The sequence below is a fragment of the Phyllostomus hastatus genome, unplaced genomic scaffold (assembly GCF_019186645.2).
Source record: "Phyllostomus hastatus isolate PE091 unplaced genomic scaffold, TTU_PhHast_1.1 phas_contig_196, whole genome shotgun sequence".
NCBI classification, from domain to species: Eukaryota; Metazoa; Chordata; class Mammalia; order Chiroptera; family Phyllostomidae; genus Phyllostomus; species Phyllostomus hastatus.
Window position 1 is genome coordinate 7,552,157 of NW_025333709.1, and position 16,938 is coordinate 7,569,094.

Genomic DNA, 16,938 nt, shown 5'->3' on the forward strand with positions numbered 1-16,938 from the left:
GCGCACAGAGCAGAGGCACGGCATCCCTCGGCCCGTGAAGGGTATTGCCGGTACAGAGGTGCATAGGAAGGCAGCCAGCCTTCGCCTTTCCCAGGAAGCTGTGCAGCCAAAGTCTGAAGTCCAAGTCTGACAAAGGGAGCTGGCGGAAAGGTGCAAGAACATAGGGAGTTATGCAAGCATCTGCAGGGTAAGTTTAAGGTGGCTGCCTTTTGTTAAAGTCTTATAAAGTCCTTTCAATTCTTATTGGTCCAGCTGGCCAGGGAAGTTTGAAGGAGGGGTGGGGTGGGTTAGGGTTAGAAAGGAAATGCAGAAAAGGCAAGTGAAAGATAAGAGGGGAGGTGCAGTTTCCCAAAGAGGCAGCTCTCTTCCCTCTTCCTGCCCAACCTCTGGCCAGTCCTGTCCTCCGACTGAGCCTGACCGACCCTGCAATGGACCCCGAGTCAGAGGAGAGGCCCTGCTGCAATCTCTCCAAGAAAGTCAAGATCTGGCTCGGCATCCTGTGCGTCCTGGTTGTGGTGGCGATTGTCGTGGTTGTGGTGGTGGTGGTTGTCATCCCGAAGTTTGGCCGGGCGCACACGCACAAGAGGTGGAATGGGAGGCCCACCACCCCCCATTTTCCCGAGATCGTCCTGGGACGATGCTACACTTACACTCAAATCAAGCGGCCGGAGCTGAGGTGAGTTGGCGTCAGTGGCGCACCGCTGGGCACCTCGCGCGGTGGTTACGGCGCACAGCGGGCCACCGGGCACTGGGGAGCTCTCTGGATTACTGAAACAAAGCATTTTCTGTTTCGGGTCAGCTGAGAGCCCGTGGGGCAGTGCTGCTCACCAAGTACCCGGCTTGCAATTCCTCGCGTTCCTTGCAGGAGCTGGGGGCGCAGTGAGGGACGGTGGCACCGAGTGTGCGGCGGAGAGCGCAGCTCGCTGGCCGCGCCGGCTCAGCTGTGAACTCTCGGCAGAGATGACTGCTCTCTGGGCAAGGTCCGCGGTGCGCAGGCAGTCCTGACCCGCAGCCTGCCTCAGGGCTCCCGGCCCCGCTGCAGGGACCGAAAACCACCGCAGGTGCAGGTGCGCGTAGGGGGTCAGATGGGGTTTGGTAGCATTTTCTACTGCGCTGAGGTTTCCTTCCACTGTCTCTGAGCACGGTGACAGATGACACCTTCCTAAGTAGCTTCTGGAGCTTGTGGTGGCGGGATGAAGTCAGAAGGGCCGGCTCTCTGAAAAGAGTTTCATTCATTAATAGAAAACAGCACCCGGATGCCTTTTGCGCGTCGGGCAATAACTGTAACTAGAGAACTCATTAACGAGACAAAACCAAGAAATAACACCTTCAACAATTGAGCTACCCTTTACACGAGGATTATCTTAATTAGCTCGACGAATCTGTCCAAACCCCCAAACACCGCCCGCACCCGCACGGAGCAGTGGGACCTTTCCCGAAGGTTCCTCGCACCCCCTCCCAGCTCCCTCCTGATCTCTCCCCAAAGCGAACCACCTTCTTGACTGCTGTTCCCAGGGCACGGCTTCGGCGGTGGCACACATTTGTGGAGCTGTACACGAAGTACAACACGCTGGCAAGTAAAAGCGACTTCTCAGGCTGCCAAAGGCAGCAGGGAGAGACACAGTTTTAAGCTGTCAAGTTAGAGATTGCACAGTTCCGCCGCTGAGACACCTGCAGTTCAGGGCAGGAAGCAGCGAGACCTCCCCCTCCCCCCAGTCCCCTGCCTTCCCGCCTCCCTGCTTGCGCTCAAGCGTTGGGTTCTCATGCAGATCCCCGAGGTCTTCCTCAAATTGTTCAAGCCCACGCTTGCCAGGGTCCCTTCAGATTTGTTTACAAATAATTAAGTAGTTAACTAATAGAGAAACCAGAAGTTGAGATGTTCCTTCAGCTTGTGACAGAGCACCAGTGAAATTAACTGATACCCCATCTGAATTGCTGACGATAAAAGCGACCTTTTAATTCTCACCTTAATTTAACATTTAGAAGTGTTTGCTGCTCAGTCGTCTTTGGTCAGCACATCTGCATGGCAGGCAGGATGCTCCACGGAAGCCACGTGGCATTGGAATGTTTGTCAGGATGCTTGCTCACCATCAAACACATATGTACACTCATATGTTCAGCACACACACGTGTGCATGTACATGTGTTTAAAATATTAACGGGATACCTTCTGCTAGTATTTTTTGAGCATCCAGATATCTCACGCACATGTACACACACTGTAAGTGGGTTAGCAATGGTATGTGGTGCTATGTGCCAGGCACTTAAAAACATCAAATCAAGCCCTGGCTGGTGTAGCTCAGTGGATTGAGTGTGGGCTGCGAACCAGGCATTGCAGGTTCAATTCCCAGTCAGGGCACATACCTGGGTTGTAGGTCACGGCCCCCAGCAACTGCACATTGATTTCTCTCTCTCTCTCTCTCTTTCTCCCTCCCTTCCCTCTCTAAAAATGAGTAGATAAAATCTTTAAAAAAGCCATCAAATCATTTATCTTTAACAACATACAGGGCAGAGAAAATTGCTGTCCCTTTTTCCATATGAGCAGACAGAGGTGGGAGTTTGAGGACACTGCAAAAAACTGGCTCCAAAGAATGAACTCAGTCCCTGCGGCGGTAGAGTGACCACCACAAAAGTCGTGGGCCCTATCTGGAGGCATTCTGAAAGGAAAGAGGATGCTATTCATAATCATGCTGCGTCACTGGGCCAAACCCTGAGCCCACGGCCAGCTCGTCCTTGTGTGGCTTGGACAAGGAGCTCTGGAGCCCCATGGCTGGGCTCTGCCACAGTCACTCTGGGCGACGGGCTTACTCTGTCCGTGCTGCGCGCAGTGGTCCTGACTGTGGAGCGGAAGGAGAGGACCGACCACACTGAGAGATTATGAGGACGAGGAGCAATTACCCCGATATGCACTAAGCGGTGAAAATGCTAACATTTTTTTGGAAATGCAATATAACAGACATCTTTCAACAATAAATGTAGATCAAGGCCAACATCAACACAGTAGCTGCATAATTATATTTATTTAAATCACAATCTAGCAAGTCAGTTCTCTCATGGCGGGATTTATGTTATTTTTAACTTTTTACCATTATTCTTTTTTTTTTAACTGAACACTTGGTCTTAGAGACATTCCAAAGCTGGTATACATAGGTTTATTTCATATTTTTTTTAATAGCTTGTAGTATTCCATAGGGTAGATGTAAATATTTCCTAGTGACAGAAAATTGATTTCCAATTTTCAGTCCCACTCGCTGATTCAACAAGTATTTGCAGAGCCTCTGCTGTGTTTCAGGAAGTGGCGTAGCTACCAACCGTGTAGGATCTAATGACAAAGTTCCCAACCTCATGAGGCTGCCATCCTAGCTGGGAGAGACGCGTCTCCATGAATATCTTCATATAGGTGTCTTTGTGTACTTATGTGTCTGTAGGATAGATTTCTAGTGGTGGTGTTTCTGGACTGAAGGGAGAATTATGCATATTTAAAATGTTAATAAGTATTTCTAAATTCCCTCCAAAATGACTGCACTACTTTATACCCCCGTCACCATCTGTCAGAGGACAGGCTTTCCCAAAGTCTCATCATGGCTGGGTAGTCTCAGCCATGCTTCCTTATGAAAGAAGTAACATCTAATTGTTCCCTGATTGTCAGTGAGTCTTAGCACGTTCTACACTGTTATTGGCCATATATATATAGAGTGTGTATATGTGTGAATTCTTGTTCAGATTCTTACTAATTTCTACTGAGCTACTTGTTTATTTCTTTTTATGGGAGTTCTTTACATATTTTATATATTTTATATATGTGGTGTTTTCTTTCTCAGTGCCTGTTGTCCTTGAATCAAATTTAATTTGTTGTCTCCTGGGAGACTTTAACCTCAAAGTCATGACTAATGAATAATTTCTTCCTCCTTTCTATGTTGTCGAAACTTTGGCACACGATTGCCCTTATAATCACACCTTCTTAACATCAGCAATCTTTTCCCTGATAAATCAGGAAATCTATACCTTGCTAGATTACTCTCTCCTGCCTAGTTTTTTTATATTGGGCTAAAGCAATTTATGTCAATTATTTAACCTGGTATTTCCACTTTGACCTGATTCTTTTAACTTTTGCAGGTGTTTATCTAAACTATGTATTAACATATAAAATGTAATATGGATTACCAAGCAAAACAAAACCAGCATAAAAATCACATATATAATAGTTGTAACTACCTACAGTAAAACTGAATGTACAAATGAAAGACAGTAAACTATGGCACTGCTGGGTTAAAAATGGAATTATCATAGGTCTCCTTCCTTATTATTCTTCAGGATCCATAATTGGTATTTTTCTTATCTATTACTAAGTAAGAAGTCACCCGAAAACTTAGCGGCTTAAAACACAAACCATGTGGTGATTTCACGTGACTCGGTAGGTTGGTTGGGCTCGGTTGGGCGGTTCTTCTGCTGCTTATGATGCCGACTGGGGCCGAAGTCGTCTGAGTGCCCAACGAAGCTGTCATATCCAGATAGACTGGATGTCACCCACGGGAAAGACACCTTGGAGGGGTCAGCTAAAAGGCTGGTGTCACCCGGGATGCCGGACAGGCTGGGTCTCGCTCTTTCTCCTTGAAGTCTCAGAGCCTTACACTCACACCCTTGAACTCTTGGCTCTGTGAACGCGCTTTACTCTCAGTGTCCTGGATGTGGTCTTTGCCTTGAGACCATTTCTTGTTTTGATAGTCTTTAACCTCGAACTATGGGGGATAACAAGCAGTTTTGTTTTCCAACTCAGCAGTACCTCACCTGGAAATATTTTCTCTCAATTCTGCTAAAAAAAAAAGGAGAACAGTTCTTTTTTTAGTTCATTTTTCTCTTTTTCTCTGTACCTCACCATACACAGCTGAGAAGAATGAGTTGGCACTTTTAACAATCTGCTTGGAACTCTCCTTAGCCAAATCTATACATTCTTTTAGCTCCATTAGCGCAGGTGCCAGTGTTACTAAACTTTCCACCACTACGTAACATGGGTCATCTTCCTCCTAGCCTCCAATAACACTTTCCTCTGTGTCTGTCCAGCCCTCATAAACAGTGTCCTCGAGGCCTTGCTTATGCCTGCTCCTCAGTCCCCAGTGTTAATGCCATGTTATGGTAGTCAGGGCTCTCCACGGTGACAGAGAGATGAGCCCTGATTGACTTTAAGGAATCGGCTCATGGGATGGTGGAGGCCGACAAGCCCCAAACCTGCAGGGCAGGCCGGCAGGCAGGCTGGCGACCCAGGGAAGAGCTCCTGTTGCAGCTCGATCGAGTCTGCAGGCCATTGGCCGGCAGAATTCCCTTTCCTGGCAGGGGCGGTGTGAGTCTTTTTCTTAATGTCTTCAGCTGATCAAAAGAGGCTCATCCATTTATGAGGAATAATCTGCTTTACTCAAAGTCCATTGACTTAATGTTAATCTCATCTCAGAATACCTTCACAGAGATATCCAGATGTGTTGGACCATGTATCTAGGTACCATGGCCTAGCCAAGTTGACACATAAAAGGAACCATCGTACACACGTGTTAGGTTTTCATCATGTAGCACCTCACCCCAGGCACCCCTTCCTGGTTTGGTAGTCGATTGCTGCATCATTAACTACCCTAAAACATAGTGACTTAAAACAACAAGCACCTATTATCTCTCATGAGTCTGTGGGTTGACTGGGATCAGCACAGAGGCGTGCCTCACGTGGTGTCAGCTGGGGCGGTGGGCACCTGAAGGCCTGACTTGGCTGGGACATGCAAAATATCACACTTACAGGGTGGAGCCGTGGCCATGGGCTCAGCTGGATGGCCGTCCCTCTCTTTCTCTTTGTAGCATCTCCGGGCTTCTGTCCTGCGACCTCACCACATGGTCTCTCCCTGGTGCAGCGGGATGCCTTCAGAGTTCCTAAACTCTTAAACGTGGGGGCTGGCTTGTGTTCTTAAAGTTTCAGCCCCGTACCTGGCACTTGCTTCCAGCACATTACATTGGTTGAAACAGTCACGAGTCTATTACATGCCACCTGGAATCTTCAGCCCAGATTCAAAGGGTATGGAAGCACCAGCCCTGGACAGGGGAGCGGCATAGATTTTGTGGGTAGCCTTACCCCGTCTTCATGTTTCTTTTTTCAGTTTCATCTTGTTTTGTTTTTTTTTTCTGTTATATCTGTTGTTCTTTCTACCTGATTACCTTTCATGGACTATATTTAAAAACGTGATCTCACCTATAAGTGGAACCTAATCAACAAAACAAACAAGAGAGCAAAATAGAACCAGAGACATGGAAATAAAGAACAAACTGAACAGTGACCAGAGGGCAGGTGGGAGGGGACAACGGGGGAAAGAAGGGGAAGGGTGAAGTCAAGGCACATGTATGTATAATGGACCCGTGGACAAGGACAACAGGGGGAAAGATGGAATGTGGGAGGTGGGGGTGGGTAGGGCAGGGGAGAGTAATGGGGGACAAGTGGGGACGACTGTTTTTGAACAACAATAAGAATTTTTTTTTAAATGATAAAACAAACAAATGACACGTCTACTACATGCCACCTGGAACATAAGCTCCTGGAGTCTAAGGACTGCTCGTTGAGCGATAATACCTGAAGGACCTGAAACTGTGCCGGGAATGTAATAAGCAGAAATACCGAGTTGAATTAACTGAATGGTATACAAGCTAGTATATTATAAATAGTAGAAAAAAAGAAAAATATAATTAATGTATCTCCTAGATAAACTTTTTAATACCACCACTTCTGAAATCCATCAATTTCTCTTTTGGGCAATAGCTTTGTGGTGTTCTGTTTGTTTGTTTGTTTGTTTTGTAGGCTGTAGAACTTTATCTCCTTTACACGTTCCTTTTCTTTGGTTTTTTTCCCCAGTATCTCTAACTCTCACAGAACTCACTTTCTACCAACTTTTTAGTGTTGAAACTTGTCTCTCATTAGCAAGGTGAGCCCCTTTTGAGTTAAACCAGGAGCATTAAATACAGACAACTCCTGAAGAGGTCACACCTAGCCATCCTGTCTAAAGCTTCACACACGAGAGCTACCTTCTGACCAAGATGGCTCTGGGCATATGCAACCTGAGAGATGTGTGGCCCAAGACTCACGAAAGCAGATTGATACTGTGGGGAGTGTCCAGCATCTGGGAAACGTTAGGACCCAGGGAATGTGGAAGAGTGGGGTGGAGCCTGCAGGAAGAAATGGACAGCTCCCAGGGTAACATGGGAGAAATGGGTGCTCCCAGAGTAACACGGGTGTCAAGGCAGGTGCCTAGACGATGTGCCTTCATTTGCATGCATCTTCTCTGCTTGGAGAAACCCAGCCATGTCCATGAACTGCAGGCACCCATGCTGACAGCCACTGTCTGCCTGGGGGCGGGAGCCTGACCTTCTACGACAGCTCTCCTCATCCCTGCCCCGGGAGCTGCTAGGGCCCTGGAGCACAGGGACTGTTTCATCCAGTTCTGTGTCGCTTGTTGTCCAGCACATTGCTCATCACGTTATAGTCTCTTAATAGGTGCTTGCTTAATCGAAATCAGGTCCACATTGTGCTGGTTGAAACAAGTGCATAGTGAGACACTTATTCAGAACAAACTCTTCATCCCTCTTACCCTGTCTTGTAATGATCATTTCTGTGCCCACACTATCTTTCTGATTCCTTTATCTTCGTTTCACAGTTTCTTTCGGCTTCTCTTTCCTCTTCAAAGTTTCTAGCAAGATTTCCTGGGGCCACTTCTTCAATTTTACTTCCCCGTGTCTCTCATTTTAATGACTTTAGCATTTTATTAACTTCCATTCAGTGGCATTTATTAGTGCAAAATGTACAAAAAAGCAAACACTTAGTTAACACTTAGTAAAGGCTTACTGGGTGCCTGGGGCTGGGGCTGGGCATGGGGGTTTCAGGGAGGAAGAAAACCCAGGTCCTGCTCTCCAGGGTCCTGCAGGCGTGGTGGGGGAGGGCTGGCCTGGAAACTGAATACCGCAGGACAGTGTGATCTATGACAGCAATGGGCTTGGACATGGGCGAGATGGGCCCCAGGGGGTGGAAGTGGGGTGCTTCTGTGCTGTTAGCTGTTTGCCAGATCCTGTAGGCGTGTCTCAGATACACTCAAACAAGGAAATATGTGAACTTCCATGAACCAAGTGCCAGCACAATGCTACAGAGATTCAGAAATGAGCATCACCAGCTGGTAGGGCAGAGCCAGGAAGGGCTCCATGAAAGAAGTAGCATCTGAGGTCTTCCTTTCACGACAGAATTTCATCGACAGTGTGTTCTGAATAGTGCGTGTTGTGCTATTGAACACAGCCCAGGAGATGGATAAGATGCTCCCCCTGGGGGCACAGAGATTGGGCCACTTGATGGACCAACACTCTTTAAAGGTTGTGGGACCTTGGGAAGCTCTCACTGGTGGGAGAGTCTGGACCTTTGGTTGGACCACTCACTACCTGGACTTTCTCAGCACACGAGGGACTCTGAGAATGACCGTACTTGCACAGGACAGAATTCCAGCGTGTTTTCTTTAGGGAGTGATGGAATGGCCACCTGCTCAACGTCTATTGCCAGTTAGACCCGAACTCCATCAGAGCTTTGCATGGCCTCACGCTCACCTGTGCGTCCTCAATGCTCAGTTCTGTGATCATCAACTTTGCTTCAATCCCACCTTGAATTCTGGGGTTTTAAGACAGAGACCAGTGTCCAGAGAGTCTGAGACACACCTGACTAAATGTGGAAGGTAAATAAGGAAAGTGGAACAAGGCTCCGAGCCATGGGGCCCGGGTGCTGCTGTGGTTGCGAGAGGGAAGTCAACCCCAGAGCTGACTTATTTGTAGAAGGAAGGGTGGAGTAGAGTGTATATGCCAATGAACTGAGTTTGGGGCCTGTGGGACCTGGGCTGCTGCCAAGACATCTGAACAAACGTGGCCCTGGGGACAGAATCTTCCAGAGGTTAGCTGGAAGTCTCGGAGTGAGCATGTCCAATGGCTGAGTGAGAGACAGCAGAGAAGAGAGGAGAGGAAGAAGGAGAAATGGCATTGCTGCACTCTTTGGTCAGTATGTTGTTCCTAGAAATGTCCGTGGTGTTCCCTGCTGAGGTCCGGCTGCCGGCCTTGCTCTGGTACCACGATTAATAGCCCAGAGAAGGGGGCTTTCCCCTGGAAAAAGCTTTTGTTCTTTATCACAGTGAGCACTCGTGCCTCCTCTGTTTCCTTCTTTCCTCTTCGAAGGGAAAACCCTTGGAAAACAGCTGCCAAAATTCACTGAGAAATTTTGAAGGAAGACCAGCTGGGAATTGATGTTTATGGGTTGTGTCCAATGTCTTTATATAGTTGGTTCTTTAAAAAATTGATCAGAATCCTGTTGGGAAAGTCTGGCCACATCTCATGGATGGAGAAATGGGGCCTGAGGGGTTAGCTCAGTGAGTCAGGGCTGGCAAGGTGATTTGTGGGGCCCATGTGCATGAAAGTATGGGACTCATTTTTCAAAAAGCAGGAGAAAGCTTTTCCTTCTTTCTGAGTTATTTTGCTTCACCTGTGAGGTGGTTTTTACTCGCTATTTAATGTCAAGTTCCCTTGGGCACAAGGGTACTTTCAGGAATAGAGCAGGCCCCCAGAGATGTCCGGGGTTGCACCCTGTAACTCGGCACATGAGGAAGGTGTGCCTGACTCCCACCCTCCTGTTCTCAGGCTCCTGCTGGTGGCAGACGGTGGCAGTGGTCATTAGGTGGCGGAAAACCTCTCCAGGGAGGTGGAGGAACAGGCACAGGCAGGACCATGTGCCAGCCAAGGCGACCAGCCCCCGGTGCACATCAGTGTCCCATTGGACTTCTCTCACAAAACACAAAAACAAAGACAAAGTCATGGAGAATTCCCCAACATTCACCCCCACGTGGCAGAATATACATCCTTTTTAAGTGCACATGGAACATTTTCTAGGATAGACCATGTTAGGGCACAAAACAAGTCTCAGTAAACTTAAGAAGACTGAAATCACACCAAGTATCTTTTCTGACCATAATGGTATGAAACTAGAAATCAATCACAAGAAAAAAAAGGGGAAACACACAAAGACGTGGAGGCTAAATAACATGTTACTGAAAATGAATGGGTCAGCAATGAGATTAAGTAAGAAATCAAAAGCTATCTTGAAACAAAGAAAAACGAAAACACAACAACCCCAAATCTATGGAACAAAGCTAAAGCAGTCCTAAAGGGTACATTCATAGCCTTCCAGGCTTACTTCAAGAAACAAGAAAATGTCAAATAAACAGTCTCATTTTACACTTAAAGGAACTAGGAAAAACAAACAAAGCCCAAAATGAGTAGAGGAAATGAAATAATAAAAATTAGTGTAGAAACAAATAAAATAGTCTAAAAAATACAACAGATCAATAAAACCAAGAGCTTTTTTAAAAAAGGATAAACAAGATTCACAAACCTTTAACCAGACTTATCAAGAAAAGAAGAAAGAGGACCCAAATAAGTAAAATCAGAAACGAACAAAGGGAAGTAACCATTGACTACACAGAAGGAATAAGGGATTATAAGAAAATACTACAAACAATTATAGATCAACAAATTGGACAATCCGAATAAATGGTTAAATTCCTAGAAACACACAAACTTTCAAAGCTGAATCAGGGAGAATTAGAAAATCTGAATAGATCAATTACAACTAGTGAAATTGAAGCAGTAGTCAAAAACTCCCAATAAACAAAAGTCCTGAACCAGATGGATTCACAGGTGAATTTTACTAAACATTTGAAGAAAAACTAACACCTATCCTTCTCATGCTATTCCAAACACAATTCTGGAGGAGGGAAGACTCCCAAGCTCACTTTATGAGACCAGCATTATCCTAATTCTAAAACCAGATAAGGACATTATAAAGAAAGAAAATTATAGGCCAAGATACCTGATGAACATAGATGCTAAAATCCTCACCAAAATAATAGCAAACCCGATTCAGCAATACATTAAAAAGATCATTCACTGTGATCAAGTGGGCTTTAATCTGGGGATGTAGGGTTGGTACAATATTTACAAATCTACAAACATGATACACCACATTTAAAAAATGAAGGCTAAAAATCACATGATTGCATCAACAAATACAGAAAAGGCATTTGATGAAATTTAGCACCCATTTATGATAAAAACTATCAGCAAAGTGGGAATAGAAGAAACACACCTCGACATAATAAAGGCCGTATCTGACAACCCCACCGCCAGCATCATACTCAAAGAACGAAAACTAAAAGTGTTTCCTTTAAGATCAGGAATAAGACAAGGATGTCTACTTTCACCTCTTATTCAACACAGTACTGGAAGTGCTAGCCACAGTGGTCAGACAAGAAGAAGAAATAAAAGGCATTCAAATAGAAAAAGAAGAAGTTAAACTGTCATTATTTGCAGATGACATGATACTGTATATAGAGAACCCTAAATACCCCAGTATTTTTTCTGATGTATCTCCTTGGGCAAGGGAAACAAAAGAGAAAATAAACAAAGGAGGGAATATATGGGTAGCCCACAGACACCGACAACAGCCTGGGATGGCTAGGGGGATGTGGGAGGGCAGGTTGGGCGGAGGCAGGCAAAGGGGGAGATGATGGGGACATGTGTAATAGGGTCATCAATGAGAATAAAGTTAAAAAAAGAAAAGCAAAAGAAATAAGTTCACTATTAAAAATGAATAAAAATGGATCTGACTTATTACCCAGCAATTGTACTTTAGGAAATATATCCAAAGAAAATCAAACAACTGATTCAAAAGAATATACGCATTCCTCTGTCCATTGCAGTGTTATTTACCATAGCCAACATTAGGAAGCAGCCCAAGTGCCCACTGGTAGATGAGTGGATAAAAAGAGCTGTGGCACATTTATACAATGGAATACTACTCAGCCGTGAAAAAGCAAACCTTACTTTTTGCATGGATGGCACTGGAGAGTATTATGCTAAATTAAAAATGAGTCCGTCAGAGAAAGACAAGTATCATATGAATCCTTTCATATGTGGAATCTAATGAACAAAAGAAACTAATAAAATAGAAACTCATGGATACAGAGAACAGACTGACAGCTGTCAGGGGGTAGTGGGTTGCGGGGCTAGGTGATAAATGTGAAAGGATTAAAGAAAAACAAACCCATAGACACAGACGACAGTATAGTGATGACCAGAGGGAAAGGGGGTGGGGGCGGTAGAAGAGGGTAAAGGGGAATAAATGGTGATGGAAGGAGACTTGACTTTGGGTGGTGAACACACAATACAATATACAGATGATGTGTTATAGAATCGTACACCTGAAACCTGTATAAATTTATTAACCAATGCCGCCCAAGTAAAATTTTTAAAAAAGACGCAAGCTAATGTGTCTGAAAATATCAAAGACATGAAAGTATTTCAAAGAAGAAAGAATTTCACAACAGCAAATGCAGAGCATTCAACTCCAATCATGGGGCCTTTGGGGCCCGGGTCCCTGTGTGACTGTGTTGGTCATATGTCCATGAAGCCAGTCTTGTGGTTTGGCCCAGTGGGGACTAAAAGTCAGCTCTTTCTGTCCTTGGACTCAGCGGAACCGCTGGGCTGATGAAAAAACTGAGGCCTGGAGTGATTTCCCGAGGTCCAGAGCTGGGAAGGGATAGGGCAGGGTTCTGGACTGACAACACAGCCTGGGGCCACTGGGCCCCGTGGCTTTCCAAGGAGTGCACTCTGAGCAGCCCTCAGGGCCTGGGGCTGGCCACTCCAGCTCGGCGGGCGTGTCCGAGGTCTCCAGGGGAGGCAGCGGCTGCTCTTCCTCTCTGCCTCCGGGGTGGAGGCTGCAGTGCGGGAACTGGGCCCTTCCTCCTAGGGAGACAAGTGCCCTAGAGCAGTGCTTCCTCTTCCCGCTTTGGAACGACGTCACAGCTCCCTGCAGGGAAAGTGGCAGAACGCTGCTGCCCTGTCCTGCCTGGGTTCATCTCACCTCTCAGCGCTAAGCCAGGAGGGACACAGTGCCCGTGCTGAGCCCCTAGCCCTGTGTCCGTGGGAGGCCTTGCTGCTTCCTCACAGCACCGTGGGTGAGCCAGGGTGTAGCCTCAAAACCCCCGACAGCCTGGCACATAGATGCTGCTCGTTGGTTGGACTTGTTCCAAGAGATGACATCTATTTGTGATGCTGCTTCAGAGTCCTGGTCAGGGGCGGGTCATGCAGTCGGGGTGTTACCGAACAGACCAGGGGCGGGGAGAGAGACACTGTTACCGAAGGGACCCCGCTTCCCCGGGGTCCCCCTGTACTACGTTCGCCTTGCCCGCCACCAGGGGATTATAGATAGCTCTCAATGTCAGACATTGGCGAAAAGGAAAGGAATTATTTATTCAAAGGTTATACAGACTTAAGAGTAATGACCTAATGTCTTCATTAAAATCCCAAAGCCTCTTAAAACACCCACAAACACACACAGTCCCTCCTTCTGTAACGGGAAAAGACACCGGTGTTCGGGCTGCCTGTCACTACCAAATCCAATAAGCAATGACAGTGATTGAATCTTTTATGGGCGCTTTATTCAGATGGCTGGCGATCCGAGAAGATGGGGGTTTCCTACCCCAGCAAAACCATTTTGCCTTCTCTTTCCTGGCCAGATCTTTTATAAGGGGGTGGGAGAGGACAAGCAAGGTGCGGTGAGGGCTTTGAAATTCAGGGAGGATTAGGAGAGTGAAGCTGCAGCCTTCCTGTTCTCGGTAGTTAGCTGTTCCCAAGGCAGTGTGTGGGGGCGGGGGGTGGTCACGCAAAAGGCCCAGATGCCTCCATCACGTCCCCAGGCAGTAATCTCTAGCCAGTGCCCCAGGAGTTCGGCTGCTTTTCCCAGGAGCCAGGATGGGCCTTATCTGTAGTTTCTGAAACAAAAGCTTAGCATACACATTACTTGCTAGACTTATAACTTTTTACCTTAAGCTAAAGTTTTCCAAGTCTTGAGTACCTTATCACTTCCCCCCTTTGCACAGCCTGGGGTACTGTATCTCAGGAAAAGAACTAGAAGTCTGTGGCTCAGGTACCACCCTGTTCTTCCCAGTAATCCATGCTCAGCTCGCAGGCCTCCCTCGGTTCCCAGCACCATCAGCTGTGTTGCTGGGATCTCCAGTTCTTAATCCAAACCCACGTGGCACCTCCTCCTGGCCCACCAGCAAGAGTCCTTTCACCCCTTTCCTTCCTGCAGCGTCTCTCCTGCCTTCTTCCGAGCTGCTAAGAGAGAGCTCTGCATCGCTGCTACATCTTGCTTTCCGGCTTCCTAAGCTGCCCGGCCAAGGGAGCCCCAAAGCTGTATGGCTCTCCCTCTCTCTCGCCAAAGCTGCGTGAGTCCCCTTTCACAGCTGCGGTGCCTCGAGTTAAACCCCCACGCCAGTCTTCCTCTGCAGCCCCATTTCCGACTCCTCCCACAATTGGCTACACCTGCCAGCATTCCTGTATTTTTTTTTTTTCCAGCTTTTCGGGGCTGCTACATAGTGAGTTCAGGCAGGCGTGGCTCCGTGGTATGAAGGGAGTCACCTGCAAGCTCTCACACAGGTGCCATAACAAGGGGGCGCTGCCTCCCAGTTGCATCCTGGGTGGAAGTCACTCCCATCCCCCTGGCTCGGAGCACAGCCACAGCCATTTCACATATCCATGAAACCAGTCAAAAGTTATGGATACGTCAAATGACCATCCTCGAAGTTATCTGCAAAGCTGCTGATGTGCAAAATCATTCAACGGCCCTACTCCTTGTGTCCCATCCCCCAGTGCAGGCTTGTGAACTATATTCTTAATATTTCCTGGACACCCCACGTTCTGGACCCCATTACAAATCCTTCTTTGGGGGAGGGCCCCTTGGCTGCACCCTGTTACAGGGGCAGCAGGATGAGAAACTTGATGAAGTTCAAGGGTCCGAGATTGCTTGGTTTGGACAAACCTGATGGGAGATACTACAGGTGTGCAAGGGTCCCTCGCTGATTCAAGAAGAGCCCTGTTGCAAGAGGATTGGGTGTGCGTCGCGTAGCTGTCCAAGGCAGAGCCGGAGCCCCAGACAGCAAAGAGTCAGGAGGGGCAGCCCAGGTTCGTCATAATTCGAGTTCTTTTGTTGAAGCAGAAGGTTCACAAAGTTAAGAGCCCGCCTTCATAACATACGGGATCAATATGTCAAAGATTTATGAGTCAATAAATGAGAAAGCCAGTCCAAAGAACACTTGGAGGCACTGAGTATTTATAAGTATTTAAAAGGGAATATTATAATGACATTTATAGGTTAGCTATAAAACCGGTCAATGTTCTACAGGGCAGTAAAAGCCTTTGGGGATATTTTTCTGCCAGGCAGGAATTATTCACATCTCCAACAGACAAGATCCCCAAGTTACCCACTAATTCCGCAAAGGTTTGATGGTAAATAACAAAGACAAGCCAATATACATTCTGCTAGATAGCGAATTCTTGCATAACCAGTCAAATAATTCCCCAATCAATACATTGTTGGAGGGATACGGGGCCCATCTTTTTGCTTTGCTTCCAAATTTTAAGTATCTTTGTTACTCAGTAAGCATTTATTGAGCTCCTACTATGCTCCACAAGCTCTTCTAGATCCTGGGGACCGAGCAGTGCACAAACCAGACAGAATTCTCGCTCTCATGGAACTCCTATTCTAATTCGGGGTGGGGGGGGGGGGCAGGGTTTAGGGTTCTAAATACAGTAATAAAATAAAGAGGGCTTCACAGATCGCTGGCAGATTAGCAAAGGCCTGGAGACAAGAGGGAGAACAAAGCCTAGAAATGTCTGGGGAAGGGAGCATTCTGGGCAAAAGGAGGAGCATGTGCAAAGACAGTTTTTGGCAGTTTCTGTGAAAAGCCCCAAACATGCTGGTGGGGCTGGGACTTCCTGCAATGGAAATTTGCAAACATGTGTAAAAGCAGAGAAAATACATCAGCCCCATTTACTTGTTACCCAACCTCCATAAGGATCAGCATCATGCGATTTCACTGTTTCTTCACTTTTTTTCCCCCCCGAGGGTTTTTCTGGAAAGGAGAACAGAAACTCAGTAGTGGCTGGGTGGATGAGAAGAGGTCCGTGGTGGAAGAAATCCGGGCTTGCTGGAGGGGTGGCTTTCTTCAGGCAGGCTGAGAAGTCATTTAAGTGAAGAATACATCTGGATTTGTCGAGTTTCCTGTGGCCTTTCACAACTGGCGTACCAATGTCAACTTCCATCGCATTTTTTAAAGTGACCCACCTGTGGTCATTTCTACAGGATGTGCCACTTAGTAAACAGAGTTGTTCCTTTTCCACTTATTCAATTTGTTTATGTACAATGTAATTGAGTTATATAATTAAAAAGCAAGCATAACACGTAGGTAGATAGTGGCCATGTCAGGAGCACGGGAGTTCCTGGTTCTCCTGCAGGGCAGCCCACTGAGCCCAGAGGAGACCGGCCACGGAGCCGGCAGACGGAGCGGCGTCTCGGTTTATACAGGGACTCAGTTAAACACAGGTTTGCTAAGGTTTTGTTTTTGTTTTTTTGTTTTTTTGCAATAAATACATTTAGAACTGGTCAGGCATTTTTTTTTCTTGCCATTAAAGGAATCCCTTAGAAGTGTCAGAAAATTACCAAGGCAAAGTTTTCTTGAAATAAAGGATGGTGGGAAGAATGGAGAGGATTCTGAGAAAAAAAACAAACAGGATGGTAGATGAAATCAAGAATTGATTGATTGTGTGTGTGTGTGTGTGTGTGTGTGTGTGCTTGCACGCTTCAAAGAGTTTGGAAGGAGAGGAGTGACAATATGCACGGAACTTTGTAGTTGACAGGAGGGGCGGTGGAGTCGGGGATTATCTTTTTCAACAAAGTGTCACCGGTACATGATTTCTCTGGAACAGGGGATAATGGGACTCTTGTGTTTGAAGACAACAAAGAGCGTGAAATCTGGCTCATGAAACTGAAAAATA

General features: G+C 46.6%; 1 protein-coding gene across 1 annotated transcript in view; it reads left to right on the forward strand.

Moving 5' to 3' along the window:
- The first annotated feature begins 253 nt into the window (after window positions 1–253).
- The window catches only part of CD38 (CD38 molecule), a 38,647-nt gene continuing 21,962 nt past the window's right edge, over window positions 254–16,938 (forward strand). The window contains exon 1 of the mRNA XM_045834472.1: window positions 254–676. Within this exon, the coding sequence (XP_045690428.1) occupies window positions 429–676 (248 nt within the window). The 5' untranslated portion in view covers window positions 254–428. The remainder of the gene's footprint in view (window positions 677–16,938) is intronic.